At 39.8% G+C, this 16,755-nt stretch overlaps 1 protein-coding gene across 2 annotated transcripts in view; it reads left to right on the top strand.

The window, feature by feature from the left end:
- Positions 1–16,755, top strand: part of SYT1 (synaptotagmin 1) — a 176,173-nt gene that overhangs the window by 48,682 nt on the left and 110,736 nt on the right. The window contains exons 3-4 of one of the 2 annotated variants that reach the window (XM_077807721.1): positions 8,926–9,039; positions 12,957–13,124. In XM_077807721.1, coding sequence (XP_077663847.1) covers positions 8,926–9,039; positions 12,957–13,124 — 282 coding nt within the window. Of the gene's footprint in view, positions 1–8,916; positions 9,040–12,956; positions 13,125–16,755 lie in introns of both variants that reach the window. The other variant, XM_077807720.1, reaches the window with a different exon arrangement.

The following is a 16,755-nucleotide window of genomic DNA, read 5'->3' as shown; positions in this document are numbered from 1 at the left end:
TCCTTTAGCAGCTTGATTGTCCATTGGCACCAGTGATTGCTTGGCAGGCTTCTGATGTACTTAAAATATAACTGCTTTTTCGTTTTTGTTTCTTTTGCTAGTTGCCCTTCAAATACTTTCTTGGCCTGCCTAATTATATTTTTACAGTTTAATTGCCTGAGTTTATGTTCCTTTCTATTTTCCTCAGTAGGATTTGACTTCCAATTTTTAAAGGCTGCCTTTTGCCTCTAACCACCTCTTTTACTATGCTGTGGCACATTTTTGGTCTTCTTACTGTTTTGCTTTGTTTTTATTTGGGGTGTACATTTAGTTTGAGCTTCCTTGTTTTTGTGTAGTTCCCCTTTTTGAAGTTAAATGCTGCCGTGGTGGGTTTCTTTTGCATTTTCCCCTTTACAAGGATGTTAAATGTAATTACTTAATGGTCCGTATTACCAAGATGTTCAGCTATATTCACTCCTTGGAACAGATGGTGTGCTCCACTTAAGACTAAATCAAGAATTGCCTTTCCCTTTGTGAGTTCCAGGACAAGCAGCTCCAAGGAGTAGTCATTAATGGTATTTAGAAATTTGATCTCTGTATCCCATCCTGAGGTGACATGTGCCCAGTCAATATCAAGATAGTTGAAATCCTCCATTATTATTAAATTTTCTGTCTTTGTAGCCTCTCTAATCTCCCTACGCATTTCACAATCACTGTCCCCATTCTGGTCAGATGGTTGGTAATATACTCCTACTGCTGTATTCTTATTATTCAAACATGGAGTTACTAAAGATTCTATGGTACTGTTTCATTCACTTAAGATTTTTCCTATATTTGACTCTGTTTTCTTTCACATATAATGTGCTGACCCCCACAATCACACCTACTCTGTCATTCCTATATATTTTGTACCATGTTATTACAATGTCCCATTAATTATCATCATTCCAGCAAGTTTCTTTGATGCCTGTTATTTATATCAGTGTCCTTTTTTAATACCAGGCACTCAAGTCCACACAATTTAGTATTTAGCCTTCTTGTGTTTATATACAAGCACTTACAAAATTTGTCAATATTTACTTGTCTGCCTTCCTGTGATGTAATTGAAAGGAGTTCTCTTTCATTTGACTGCTTCTCTTTGGTTCTTACCTGTATTTTATCTACTTCTATCCTCTCCTCTTTACTATAATATAAAGTATCCCCGCTCCGATGGGATGTATCTGTCTGAACCATGTGCTACACTGCAATTGTTGGCTTTCCCCCAGCCCTTAGTTTAAAAATTCCTCTATGACCTTTTTAATTTTATATGCCAGCAATCCGGTTCCATATTGGTTTAGGAGGAGTCCATCCTTCCTGTATAGGCTCCTCCTTTCCCAAATGTTCCCCAATTCCTAATAAACCTCTAATAAATCCCTCCCCACTGTGACCACCATCATCTCATTCATGCATTGAGACCCTGCTGTTTTGACCGTCTAACTGGCACTGTACAAGGAATTGGAAGCATGTCAAAGAACGCTACCATGTTTAATTAATGTTTAACAGCTAGGAGATATTTACTCCATTAAACTCATTAAATTATACAATGGTAACGTCACTTCACCACCCTTCAGTGTGTAACTGATTAGTTAAACTAACTCCATATTCTTACGGGCTATAAAACTCTTTGTCCGCATGGAAACAAAATATGCTGAAGGAATGAGCTTTTTAATGCTAGATGCCTTCAGCTATCTACGAAACAGTGCAAAATAATGTACATTAACCCACAAAAAAAGCAAGCATCAAATCCCAATCCCAATGAGGAGTCACAAAACTCCCATTGACTTCAGTAGAGTCAGGATTTCACCTGAGGGCCGATAGTGCCCAGCAAAAAAGTCAACTGTCAGGCAACCGGATTTCTGGAACAAAGGTTCTCCAGCTGACACTAGCCTTCTCTTCTGTGATCCCTTTTCCAAACTGGACTCCTCTGAGTAAAGTTTCTTTATCTGGTAATGATCTGCTTCACTGCTATGAGGTAGGCCATTTCCCATTCTGTGGTGTAGACTGTTTCCCTCTTTAGTGTCTTCTGACCAGCACATGACCTCTCTATAACTTACTGGTCCACGCTAATTCAAACTAATGCAGACTTCTAGAATGCCCTTATTCAACGTCCTCTACATTTTTACTAGTAAAATTCATTTATTAATTTTTTAGGAAGTTCTTTTACAGTTAGAATGATTTTAAGTTATAATTTATACTCTAATATAAAATTATCTTAGATCTGTTACTTTCTGAGGTAAAGCAGTTGCATACTAGTTTCAATTATAATACCTTGTTTTCACTTACTCAGTAGACCAACCTCTGAGCTCCTTATTCAAGACCAAATTCTACTCGGCCCTTAACGAGTGCACCATAGCGGTTGGGGAGCGTGCGAGGAGCCTTTCCCATTGCATAGTCCTTGCAAAGGACAGGCAGAATTGCAGCCTCTTCACTCTTTGATACAAAGGGCCTACTGCCTCGTTACTCCCTCGGGGTGCTCTGTGCCCCAAAGGGGAAGGGAGAAAATCAGACCATGTCTCTATCCTTCCCCCCTCACGACAAACTAGCCAGTAGGGTTGGCCAGGCAGAGGAGGGAGAGGAGTAAGCTTCACACCTAGAGGGGTATAGTAGCAGTCCCCAGGTTCTTCCTGAGCACACAGGTTCAGGTAGCTGTTCCCTGAAGCAGAATGCTTCCTAGTGGTCCTGAAAGATGCAGCTCCCCGTCACCTCTTAGTTGTATGGTCTGTGCCTAAATGGCACAGTCAAGCTTTCAGTTGTTATACAGGAAAAGCACTCCGATACTACAGTGCTGAGTGTTATAGCAAATCCATAGAGAGAAAACTCAAGCAAATGTATCTGACCAGTAACTCTCCAAAATGTTCCCTTTTTAGGCTGAAATTTTCCATGTTTGGTCTCTGCCCAAAAATGATTTTTTCTGGACCATATTTGAGTTATGGTACAGTGGAAAAGGCATACTTTTCCCATTCTAAACATTTCTGTGCACACTTTTTTTAACCAAAGCCACACCAAAAAAGGTTGAAGTTTGACATTTGCCAACATCCTATTGGTATGTTTGGACACGGGGAATTTTAAAAAATAGCTGTTGAGATAGGACTTCTGAGCATGTTTAGGGAGAGCTGCCCCCAGCAAGATATTTGCAGTCCATAATAATGTTATTGAACCTACAAAATTATGAACAATATAACAGATGCTGCTGTTCTTATTATTAAGAACATAAGAATGGCCATACTGGGTCAGACCAAAGGTTCATCTAGCCTGCATCCTGTTTTCCAACAGTGACCAATGCCAGGTGCCCCAGAGAGAATGAACAGAACAGGTAAACATCAAGTGATCCATCCCCTATCGTTCATTCCCAGCTTCTGGCAAACAGAGGCTAGGGACACCATCCCTGCCCATCCTGGCTAATAGCCATTGATGGACCTATCCTCCATGAATTTATCTAGTTCTTTTTTGAACCCTGTTATAGTTTTGGTCTTCACAACATCCTCTGGCAAAGAGTTCCACAGGTTGACTGTGCATTGTGTGACTATTCAAAGGTTAATATTGTTAAGCAAAGGCATTTTCTCTTTAAAAATAAGCACAAAACCGAGGAATATAAATGCAAAGGCCTTCATTGATGCATTATTAAGACAACACAGTTAAAATCTCAAAAATCAGGAAATCCAAAAATTAATATCGAGATCCGCTTTAAACACAAGCATAGCAAATGCTCTCTCTGGTAGTTCCACTCTGCAGCTCCAAATATAGTCCAATCGCTATCTCAAGCAATTATGCCAAAGGGGAAGACAACTCATTGCCTGATTTTAGCCTTTATAGCAACCTGGGGCTTCACATTTCATAAGGCTGGCTATGCTTAGGTTAATTGCACTGTAAAATGCATACAGTCCAAATTGGATATAGTGACCTATTGTGGTTATAACGATTAATTTAGATTATCATGTTCAATTTCAGCACACTGATACTGGCTGCAGATAAAGGGGCTGCTTGTGGGGAGCTAACAGTGCCATATCTCCCACGCTTAGTAGAGTCCATGATCAGATTGCACCAAAGGTGGCAATATGGCCACAAACAATACCCAAACGAGCCAGTGAGAGCTAATGAAACACTTCAAAAGCCTTGTCTAAACTCACAACACTCCTCAAAACCAAAACATTTTGAGTAACTGGCTGTCCATTTAAAACCTGGATAACAAGGGAGAAAGTGATGTCAAAACACCCCGTGCTGGACACAGCTCATTACATGCGTCGCTATGGCCCAGTGCTGATGCAGGACAACAGTCTTGCAGCAGTAATGGATAAAGTAGATTTCACAGTAACCAAAGCCTGGCTCAGCCACTGGAAACTGTGACACAAAATGGGTTTTTAATGAATTCATGGAGAGAAAGCAGATGCTGGAAGAATGAGACTTGCCTCTCCTTCTGAGGGACTCTGATAAGCGGATGTAGTTACAATAGCGAGGAGACCAGGCTGTTTTTTTGGTGGATGATGGGAAATCAGCCAGTAACTTTTAAAGGTCCTCCTGTCCCTATGGAATAAAAGATCGGGGGGTCACAGCTATGCTGTTCTTGAATGTGTGTGGAACTAATAAGATATGTACTCACATTGTGGGGATTTCAGCAGTTTCTTATTGTTTTCTTTGGAAATTCAATACACCTGTGGAGGTTAGAAAAAACAAGCCTGAATGATTGCACTTGAGTTTGGCTTAAAATAAAAGAGAGGGATGGAGCTTGGCCATCAAATTTGGGAAAAGGAGGGGATTGCCCTTGTGACAAAGGCCAAACAATTGCCATTGTTGGACAAAGCACAGAATTTTCTCTTTATAATATGAATATTGTTTTCCTGCCTGCACACTCAACAAGCTTTGCACAATCCTGAGGCCAGAGCAGCATGCAGGCATTAAAAATAACCCCATTTTTCACCCTATGAACGAAAAGGTTGGCTGATGGGATAGCCTTGGGTGGAATTCAGACTGCAATGAATGTTGCTTGGCAGGTAGACTTACAGACTGTACTCTACATGATTTTATTTTGTTTTCACTACCAGGTTGTTTTCATGGTTGCTATTGTTATCCGTTTCTTGAAGCATGAATTCATGGTCCACTTAGTGGGAGGAAACAATCCTGAGGACACTATTGATGAAAATATCCCTCTACGAATGGCAATGAAACAGTTTCGCCTATTTGGAGCCCTAGCTAGGTCATAGTGAAATTACTGAGGAGGTAGCAAATGCAATGCTGTAAGATAACGGAGACCAGATGCATAAGGGGCTGGAGACGTCTTCATGGATCTTTGCATGGAGATCCCTCATACATGATTCCTCTACCTTTCTATATAGAAGGGGGAGGATGACCACCCCTGCTGCAGTATTTTCCCATTTTTGTGGCTCTCGTGGCTCAGCTCCGTGTTGATAGAGATTCAGGAAGTTGAGGCGGATCAGAGGACCCACTGTGCTCAGTCCCTTGTAGACCTTCAGAGCTTCCATGTGAAATTCTGGGAGTAGTAAATAGAGCCAGGGACTGTATTAGTCCTTTAGGGTCCCCTTTGTGACTAATGCTGAGAAGTTACAGGGTAACCCAATCATAATGGGAGCTTGGCCCTGATGGGGGCTATGCTGTGAGGGAAGGAAGGACAGGAGAACCAGCAGAAGAACAGCTGTCCCTGCAGGTTGACTCCTGTCTGCACATGAAAAAGGCCTGTTGGGGAGCAAGGCCTCCATGAGGAAAAATTCAAGAAACACTCTTCGTTGAACCCTATAGAATTCTGACTCTTCCCAAGTTTTTCTAGCACTGAGGGAATCGAGAAGAGATGAGACTACTGAAAATGAGGAAGGATCTTTGTTTACAGCGATGCACAAGGAAATAGACGTGTACAAATCCACTGTGCTATGGAAATGAGGAAAGAACAAGCACACTGTGACTGTCACTCACTTTCTGACTTGAATTGCTCTATTGTAGTTTTCTGGAAGGCACTTAAACAGCAGAAGAGCTTTAAAAAGTGTTAACTAAAACATGGCACAGAAACGGAAATCAGAGTGGCATATGTTAATTGATGTCTGCACCACTGGCTAGAACTAGTTACAATGGCCATTCAAATATGGATCAAATAACACATTTGTCAACAATCCTTGTAATCCAGTAATCATCAGAGTTTACTGTAAAACATACAAGATATATAGTGGGGTGACTTATGTTGTGGCTGCAACCTTAACTTTTGCATTTCCTAACTTTTTGTGACATGAGTGTGAAACCTTTCACTTTTATGTTGCACTAACACAGGAATTTTTTTGCACTGCTCTGCATGTTTACGTATATGTGCACACACAAATACGTAAAAAACATACATATGATGATATGATATCATGATTTTATTGTTTTTTGTGAACATTACTCAGAAATGGTGAAATCTCATGAGTGAATTACGAAGTCATCCCAAATTAGTGCAAATAAAACCCATCCCCACAACCACACCACAACGTATTCTATTTATGCTGGATATTTTAAAGAAAAACAAATTTTAAAATATTTAATGGCCTTTAAAAAATTATTAGAGAAACTTTTTACATCCCTCTCCCTGTAAACCCGTGCTGCCTGAGCACCATGAAATCAATTGTACAAGCTTGAAGAGGAAGAGAAATTATAATTATAAACTTTTTAATAGTTCTAAAAACAATCTAAAATAGTTTGCAGGCATGCTCGATCACAATATATTGGACCTAAAAACTAAAACACTACGATCAGTTGAAAAAAAAAAGATGAAAAACACCAGGAGGGTCACTGTACATTTCCTTTAAATATTCCCTTTCCAAAGAACCTCAACATAAAATGAAAATCCCTACGTGGTGCTTCAACTACTTTGACGCAATCCAGTGCTGCTTCCTCTTTGGAACAGAGTAGATGCATCACATGAGAAACTTCTGTGCCAACTTCTTTTGACCCAGATTCTATTAAAGTACCAACCTTTGATTTAAAAGCAAATTCCTTCCTTAAAGATAAAAATGATTGTATGCAGCTTGCTATGGTAACATCCTGTCCCTCCTCTTCTCCTGACCTTGGTAAAATCAACGCACTTGATCCTATTCTCAAAGTTTTATAAGTCTCCTGAATTTCTGGCCCAAGGTCAGAAAGAACGATCTCGCTGCTGGAATGCCACTTTCATGCTGATAAAATTTGCAAATATAACACTATATATTCATAAAAAGAAAAGGAGTACTTGTGGCACCTTAGAGACTAACCAATTTATTTGAGCATAAGCTTTCGTGAGCTACAGCTCACTTCATTCAGTTGAATGCATCCGATGAAGTGAGCTGTAGCTCATGAAAGCTTATGCTCACATAAATTTGTTAGTCTCTAAGGTGCCACGAGTACTCCTTTTCTTTTTGCAAATACAGACTAACATGGCTGCTACTCTGAAACTATATATTCATACAATCTACTGGAGCAAACATGCCAACTATCCCTAGGTAAAAAGAACAGTCTCTGATTTTTAGCAAAACATTTAGCATTTTACCCTCCAGAAATCTTAGTCCAATATTTTAAAGGAGTTGAAAGGTACAACCCTATTTTTTCTTCCCACCAGTCCCTCTTTCTAAAGTTCAAGTGCTGACATATATCCTATATATGCAGTAAAGAGGTTAGAACTAACAAAAACAAGGATAGTTGGAACAGGTCCTTATTATTTGACTTTCTGAGCTAAATCTTCTTCACATCGAAGTAAAAAAAAACTAAACTCCCATTCGCTTCAATGGAAGTAAGATCAGTGTATGTTGTCTTCTCCGTAATCACTGGCTTTTGGCGCATTATAGAAATTTCAGAAGCTTTTCAAGCACTCCCTAAAAGGTACATGCAAGAGTGTAAATCTATGATGAATGCAATTTTCTCATATCAATTCCAGGTAAGTATTCAGTGTTTAATTCTTTGCCCTTGTGCTCTTGATATTATTTTCATGCTTATGAGGAAATTTTAATAATTTCATTTTAATATTTGGCTCATTACCCTGAGCCCCATCATTTAGTTCTCCCTCAGGCAAAAGTTTGCAAGATGGGGCACTTTTAATATGTTTTAATAATTGTACGTATTCCTTTGCAACAAGAATACTTCTGCTTTCTGGTACAGCACAAAAGGATGTTTTCAAATTGTATTTTTCTCTTGTGTGGCATCTAAGATAGTTGCTAAGTCTTAAAAAGAAGATTGCTGTTTTATGTAATAGACAAAATTATATTTCTCTCTAACTTTATTAAAATCAGTGCACCTGTAAATCAGTTTGGTTCAGCCTAGCTTTGTATAAAGAATGAATAAAAGGACAATGGGACTAGTGTGGCGGCCTTTTCTATGAACATGCATTTGCTAGTAGCATGGTGATACCTTTTGCTTCCATATTCATCCTAAATAACAACCTGTCAAATGTAGGAAGAACCTCACCCACAATACTCTTTTTACCAGCCGTAATCCTACAGAAACATGTGGCTCTGTTGCAAATAATTCACAGCATGCACAGCTAGATTTGACATTGCTGAGATCTCTTTAAGGGGAATGAATGTGACTTTGCCTACTGAATAGCATGTTTGTCCACATTTGGCCTCTTTAAGAGGCAATTGGATCAGAGCAGACTTTTAAAAATATCAAGTTGACATTGACTTTCTGTTTTCAGACTTTGTAACGGTTCTTGCTGGCCATGTCCCAAGAAGCTTTCTTCCTACTTCCATTGCTTCCCTGCTGCTTGCTGATTTAAAAAAAAGTTTTCTTGTGCAACTTGAATACTGTAAATATATGTAAACAGCATATATGGATTTGTGACATCATGCTTGCTTTTAATGGCTTTACAATAGATTTGAGGACAGAGTATCTATTTTAGGTTAGTGTGAAGAAGCTAGTCATATTTATTATTGTTTTGTTTTTTCTTTGCAGGCCCTTAAGGATGATGATGCTGAGACTGGGCTGACTGATGGGGAAGATAAAGAAGAACCCAAAGAAGAGGAAAAACTAGGGAAAATCCAATATTCTTTGGATTATGACTTCCAGAACAATCAGGTGTGGAACAAACAACCAGTGATACATTGCTGTGCAGGTGAAAGGAGACTGCAAAAATACAGACATGCAGAGTAGATACTCAGCATTCTAGCTTGCACTGAAGAAAATTAGAAAGCAAGTGTGAAGCTGTATGAAACAATTCCTTCTCCATTTATGTTTAATACATGTTAAGGGTACACTGCATTTCTAATCAAACTTTATGCCAAAGTTTTTTCTAATTATTATTATTATTATTATTTTATTATTATTATTTATTATTTGTTAACTATTTGTATTACAGTATCGCCTACAAACTCCAATCAAGATTGGGCCCCATTGTGCTAGGCAGTCTATGAATGCACTGTAAGACAGTCATTGCCCTAAGGAGTTTATAATCTAAACAGACAAGACAGACAAAGTGTGGGAGGGAAAATGGAGGCACAGAGAGGCTCAGTGACTCATCCAGAGTCTCACCACAGGTCAATGGTACAGTGGAGGATAATCTCCTGACCTCCAGTGAAATGGTCTATACATTGGCCCATGCTGTCTCTCTAATTAATTAGAATTCCAGGCTCTCTTATCTAGTTCTGTCGGGTTTAGCAGAAACATACAGCCTGCTAATCAATCCTTAGTCTGTCAGTGAAGTCCAAATAAAAGGGTTCTGCCCTTAAGAATTCTGCAGGGAGTTGGATAGAAAAAAAATCTCCTATCTCCACTAATACCACCTGGAGGCTGGAAATTGATACAATCGAGATTTGGCTCCTTCTCCAGACTATGAACGGGAACAGCAGCCGTGACCCAGTGCAGACCACTATAAACGTGGAATTTCAGGGGCGTGCATCTGTTTTCTATGGACCTGCTTCTCATGTCTTTCACTACTCCCTGAGCTTGCCCACATTCCTCTGCTCTGCCAGGCATGGAGTGCAAAGCTTCCTTGTTTGGTATCTGCACTCTTCAGTCTCCACAATTTTCATGCTCATACGGACAAGCACACACTCACTTTGAAAAGACTATTTCATTTATTTGGGACAGAAAACTCCAAAGAATGTTTCTTCTCCAAGTTATTGTCTTTGGGTGAACTTTTCATTTGAGAAATCAGATCAAAGGTTTGTTGTCTTTTAAGGCTTTTAGTCAGAACAAAAAATTAGTCTCTATTTAGGGAAAGAAATGAATATTGACTGAAATTCCTGTAAATTTCTTCATCTAAACTAACTTCCATATGTAGTTTGCAATCTATTTCCACTAACATACATTCAGATTCTTTATCTAATGCTCTTCTTGGCATAAAATATATTTGTTTCAGTAGTGGAGGGGGGAGTATAGGCAGAAATTAAGAAATTCCCTGTATCTGCAGGAGGACATTGCATAAGGCTATGTCCCAGCACTATCAACTATATTCCCCAAATCATTTTAACTAACTTCTAACTGCCACTGCTTCTGCTTTTCAAAGCAAGAAACAACAAGAATTCTGAAGTCTTTCTACAGCCTATGGATGAAGGAACTTTTTTCTCAACTCCCCAAGCAAACCCTGTAGTAAGAATTCTCTGCCCTATAGTCCTTTACCTGACCTGTCTTCATCACTTGAAATCCATAGGAAACTTTAGAATCTTCAAAGGGCAGAAGATCTAAGGGAGAAAAAAGAAAGAATAGCTGCGAATCTTTTGTGATAAATAGATCTGAGATCCCATAGAAGATGAAAATAAACTTTCTTTGTGAATTTTATTAAGGAAATGCCACATTGAGTTTGAGAACTAAATTTTCCAAAAACAAAACAATGTGATTAAAAACCATTTATTTCTTTTCCTCACACCACATCTTTGATAGTGTGCCATGTTTAATTAAGGTGCGAAATTGTATTTGTTGTGTGTTCCTATTTTATTCTGCTGCCCTAACTCTAAGATTAAATTTCCCTTCTGAGCTCTGGTACTTCCTTGGATGTTAGTGGTGTGATGGTGCAGCAAAGTTGCATGGAGCTGGAAACTGGAAACCCAATTACCATTTGGTGTATTCAGCTGGGTTAAAAATGGGAACAAGCTGACCAAAATACTCTTTCAGGCATGATGTTTGTGTTTTAGAGCGCAAGCTTTTAAAATGGAAGTGAATTCCTTTTCCGCTCTGTTAACTGTCATAAGCTCATTTTTCACTCTTTTATGTGAAAGATTTGAGGTAGATTCTGAGCCTGTCCATGTATTTATGAACTATTATGCATCTAGAATAGCAATGAGAAAGAGAAGGGAAAGTGCCGAGTAGAGGTAGAGGAAAAATGCTTCATGGAGCTTAAGAAGGTAGGAAAGCACATATGACACATTGTGAATTTAAAATAGGCAAAAATAAATCCCACTTTGAAGAATCTGGGAGAATACAGTTACTTTCCCAGGTGAGAATGTAGTTGTTCCAATTGCTTGAGCTCCTATTTCTAATTTTTACATAACTGATCTATGAGAACAAAGAATGTCTTGTGGTAAAGGCACTGGATTGTGACTTAGAAGGATCTGCCTGCGTGTCCCAGCTTTGCCTCACATTTCCTTTGTGACCTTGAACAAGTCACCTAGGCCCAGAGTTTTAAGGTATTTAGGTATTGCTGCACACAGTGTTGCAACGTCTAACTAATTTAGGAGCCTAAATCTCTTTTTCAAAAAACGATTTAGGCACTCTGAGTCGATGAGATTTAGGCTCCTGTGTGCCTAAACCCCTTTATGCTCCTAAATCAGTTAGGCATTACAATGAAGTCTACAAAGATGCCTTTAAAAATGCCTTTAAAAATCTGGGCCATAAAAACTCTTTGTTCTCTGCCTGTGAAATGAGTTTGCAAATACTGCCTTTCTCTAACCCTTTGTATATGTTGTCTGTTCAGCTTGTAAGAGCTTCAGTGCGGGGAGTGTCTTTTACTACCCGCATGTACAGCGTTTAACAGAGTAGGGCCCTGATCTCAGCTGGTTCTCTAGGGGCTACTGTAATACAAATAATAGTCATCGTCAGCTCTAGAGCAGGACATCCATCTTTCTGTGACTGAAAAAAAAAGATATTGTGGGTAACATTATCAAAAGTGCCTAGCCTGGGTTTTTAAAGGTATATAGGCATTGCTGTGCTCAGTGTAGCAACTCCTAATTGATTTAGGAGCCTGTCACATTTTGAAAAGAGATTTAGGCACATAAGTGCTTAAATCCCTTTTAAAATGAGACTTAAGCTCCTAAATCAGTTAGGTGTTGCAGTGTTGCACACAGAAGTGCCTAAATACCTTCAAAAATCTGAGCCAAAGTGCCTTTACCACCTGAGTCTATTTTCAGAAGTGATTTAGACACTTAGAGTCTATACCTCATTGACTTGCAGTCACTTATATGCCTTTAAAAATATTACTGTTTAGTGCCTAAGACCCATGTTTGCACAGAAAAATAAATGTGAAGATTGCAAGACCCACTTTTTCTACCCCATACCAAAGATTTGCATTTAACTTTCTTGTTTCTTTTATTAGGTAGTTTGGGGATGGTTTTGGAATACAGATTTCATAGTCAAAATTGCACATTCATGATTGTTTAACAAAGTATTTTCTAATCACAGTGCCCTGCACAGAAAACGAGTGCACAAGCAACTATAGCAATTGGAAACCTATTTGATTGCAGTCTTTTTTAAAAAAATGAATTTCATATTTAACTGTAATCAGCTGCTCTTTAAAGAGCCTCTTTTCTGCTTAAAAACACACTGCCTACAGTCTCCTTCTTCCATAACTGGTTTTATGCAGTCTATAGCTTTGCTCCGTTTGCCTTTTGTGGAGAGGCTCTTGAAAGGATGGTAGATGTTTTTGTTTGCTTTTTTCTTTTAAAGCTGAGCAACAAGCAAAAAAGAAAAAGTAGTAATGACTGAAAAATCTCCATTTTTGACTACAGAAATCTTGTCTCTTCAGTATTCTGTGTTCTCTCTCTCTCTCTCTCTCCTTTCAGCTTTTGGTAGGGATTATTCAGGCAGCTGAGCTCCCTGCTTTAGATATGGGTGGAACATCTGATCCCTATGTGAAAGTTTTCCTGCTGCCTGATAAGAAGAAGAAATATGAAACAAAAGTCCACAGAAAGACCCTTAACCCTGTCTTCAATGAGCAATTTACATTCAAGGTATTCCTTTGATAATTATTTGGAACTTATTTCTTTGTTCATTACATAGAGTAAAGTTTCATCTCATGCTCAGCGTTGCTCATGTCTTTGTTAGTTGGTGACCTGAGGCACAGTGGATTTTTCTCTTGCAGAAACCTTTGAGATTCAGTTTTGTGATGAAAAATGTAGTCACATTGAGCCAGATCCTTTGAGGGTATAATTAGACTTAGCTTCACTCACTACAATTAAGCTATGCCCATTATTCTAACTGGAGGTCTGGCCCATACCTTGTAGTTGGAGACTACTACAAAATAGAGTGACGCTTTGACAAAGGTATATGTGAATTTCACTCAGCCAGCATTTTGCAACAGTCTGATTTATGAATTCTGGTATACTACTCCTTGTTCCCCTCCAAAGTAAATTAAAGCATGAACAAGGCATATGGATGAAGGGAACAAGTAAGAGATCACTCTAGCTCGGTTTTCTTATATCTGATATAGTAATGCTTTACCATGCTACTTTACATAAGAGGCGAAATCATGACCCCAGTTTACAGGGCACGTATTAAATAAATGTAGTTTAGGGTTTGATTGTAAAATTTCAGCAGCACTATTAATAGTGACTTAAGAAAATTCTAGCCATGCTGAAAGTCCAGTTAAATGTAATAAAGAAGAATCAGGGAACATATTTCAAAGGGATTTCCTAATGCAAGTCTTACTTCTGTTACTTTAGGCTCTTCCGTGTATATGCTCCGTCTTATAATGACAGCTCCAGTTTGAGAACAGGAACAATAAGAGACTCAGGCTATGCAATCACTCAACAAGAAAGATATCCCCAGAGGTCACAGCCACTACTGCATACATAAGTCTGTTTTTCCCCTTGAAGATGTTCATAAAAATAATCCTTTTTTGGGACATTTCTTTACTGAGCTTTCCTATGAGTGTATTTAAAAGAAACCAGAGCTATAAATTACAGATCCCAGGTTAGCATACGCAAGAAACAACAAACAAATTTGTCATCTAACAGGAAGACACAGTCAATAAATCAGAATACTCACTCACAGGCAGATAATGTCCACTTATTTTAAGTCACGACTTTAATAGTCACATTTTGGAACCCAGAAGGAAGTGTATGCTGAAATCTTTTGCCTAACAAGCTGTGATTGAGGTGTTTAGGTGCACCACAACACAGTACTGATAGTGGTCTAGATCCTGCAGTCTTTACTCAAGCAAAACTGATGGTGGTTTTGCCTAAATAAGGACCGTAGGCACCGGCTCAGTGGTATAGCTGCTTTACTTTCTGCAACCTCAGTAGTTTGTCTGCATGGCTGCATACATGCATTGCTTTCGGGTACTTCAACACAACATGATTTTATCTTGGTTTCACTGCTTTGAAGGATAAAAGCAGTTGTTCTTTGAAATACCCACGACTTAAAACATTCTAAAATCTTAAATTAACACATTTATTATCATAAATATTAAAAGGCAAAAAATGTAACCTATACAGCTACAACTTGCCCAGAATGCATGGAAATGGGAATCCAACTGAATGGGATTTTTTCCATTAGCATCTGGAGGTAATGTGCTGTTGTAATTTAAAGGGTTCTCTCTGGAGGGAAACCCAGAAACAATTTCTTGGCGGTGTTCGGTGGAATAACTTCTCAAAAAGAGAGAAATCTCTGTGTTTTTTCTGGGCTGCTATCCAGTGTCTTGCAAAGAGAAAAGTTCACCTCAATATCTCAATTAGTGTAAGTTTTGCCACTGCCTTCACTGGTGTCCAAATTTCATCCTTTGTATTGTACATTACACCTGGGGGGATTCTGCACTGCTGCATGCGTGCATAATTAATGAGCTGTGCATAGTTTTAATTTTTTTGTGCAAGAAAAAGCTTCTGCTAAAAGGTTGCTGCAATTCCACCTTTTGCCTACCCAAGGGCACTGTGGTGCAAGGACAGCAGCAGCTCCCAGCAGAAAATGACTTCTGCAATTCCTCCTTTTCCCCTCCAGAGCACGTGAACATAGAACACTAGAACACAGCGGCAGCTCTCAGTCAGCTAGGGAAGAGAGAGAGCCTGCCTTCTTCACAGCACCTGTCAGGCTAGGTCAGGAGACAGGGGCTATAGGGAGATGGACAGAGTGAGATGCTGGTAGGGGGGGTCAAGCAGAAGCTCATAAGAGCTAGTGGGGGAGGACAGACGAGGGCAGGGGCTGAATGGGAGTGGAGGCACATGGCCACATGGGGGAGGGAGGTGCAGGGCCACCTAGTGATGGGGGAGGAGGTGCAGAGCTACATAGGGATGGGGGCACAGAGGCACATGGAGACAGGGAGAGGGGGAACAGGGACTTATAGGGACAAGGGGAGTGACTAGGTGGGTGCACAGAGACATATGGGGGAGGGGGTAAAGAACCACATAGGGACAGGGAAGGGGATGAAGGGCCACATGGGGAGGGGGGGAGTGTGTGTCTGAGTGGGGGTGGAGGGATACATGTGAACAGGGGGTGAAAGGACACATGGGGGTGCAGAAACACTTGGGGACAGGGGCATATGTGCCTGACTGAATGGGAGAGGCTAGGGATCAGCCAGGTTCTGCATGGGGCAAGCTCCCTAACAATCCCTCCCTGCTCCCCCAAAAAACCTGTTCCATACTTTTCCCACCCTCACCCGACAACTCTTCAAGTTCACACCCAGGGTCCTTCCCAGCAATTTAATTCTCTCTCCCTCAGCTCCTCCATTACCCCTGATTGGGGGAGTAAGCCTTTGCACTGCTTCTGAGGGGTGAAGCAAATACATTTCTGTATTGTAGTTTAAATGAATTATTACTCAGAGCTCTATATTAATATGCCAAGTAAGGAATCTATTTGTCAAAAAACATTTCCTGAATTTTTTGTTGTTGTCTGTATTGTTACAGACATACTTGCTGACAGGTATTTTGAAATAAATGACCAAAATAATTGAAACTGGTGTGATTATATTGTGTTATTTTGACAAATAAAATATGCAGAATTTTAAAATATTGGGCGAAGAATTTTTAATTTTTTGTTGCAGAATTTTAAAATTTTGGTGCAGAATTCCCCCAGGAGTAGTACGTGGAGCAGGGCTGCATGGACTTCCAGCTGTCAGTGAACATGAAGGCAGGCAGTACAGCATAGACCATCTGAAAATAAAATTGGTGACAGTGTGCTGGGCTTGCCAGATGCCATCATTTTCTTGGACACAAGAGAAAGAAAGTCAAGACACCAGGAATGTGGTTTAACTGGGTTTCAGTTTTATTAATTAGTGACACATCTGGAAACTAGCTGGCAATAACTTGTCCAGTGCAGGGACAAGTACCTTCTTAGTCTGTACCCACTTGGTGGAGGGCTCAGCCTCCTTCTCCACACACACCATTTGCCTGGCCCCAGGACCACTGCAGAAGAGCTTGCACAAGGGTTAAGGTACGAGCGGGAGAGTCTCCATACTGCATCAGACATTGGAAGCCCCAACCCCATTCCCCACCTTCTTTTGTGGATGCCTTCTTCTAATCCACTTACAATTCATGTTTCAGAGTAACAGCCGTGTTAGTCTGTATTCGCAAAAAGAAAAGGAGTACTTGTGGCACCTTAGAGACTAACCAATTTATTTGAGCATGAGCTTTCGTGAGCTACAGCTCACTT

The sequence above is a fragment of the Eretmochelys imbricata genome, chromosome 1 (genome assembly GCF_965152235.1).
Source record: "Eretmochelys imbricata isolate rEreImb1 chromosome 1, rEreImb1.hap1, whole genome shotgun sequence".
Taxonomy (NCBI): domain Eukaryota; kingdom Metazoa; phylum Chordata; order Testudines; family Cheloniidae; genus Eretmochelys; species Eretmochelys imbricata.
This window is presented reverse-complemented; position numbering and strand designations above follow the sequence as displayed.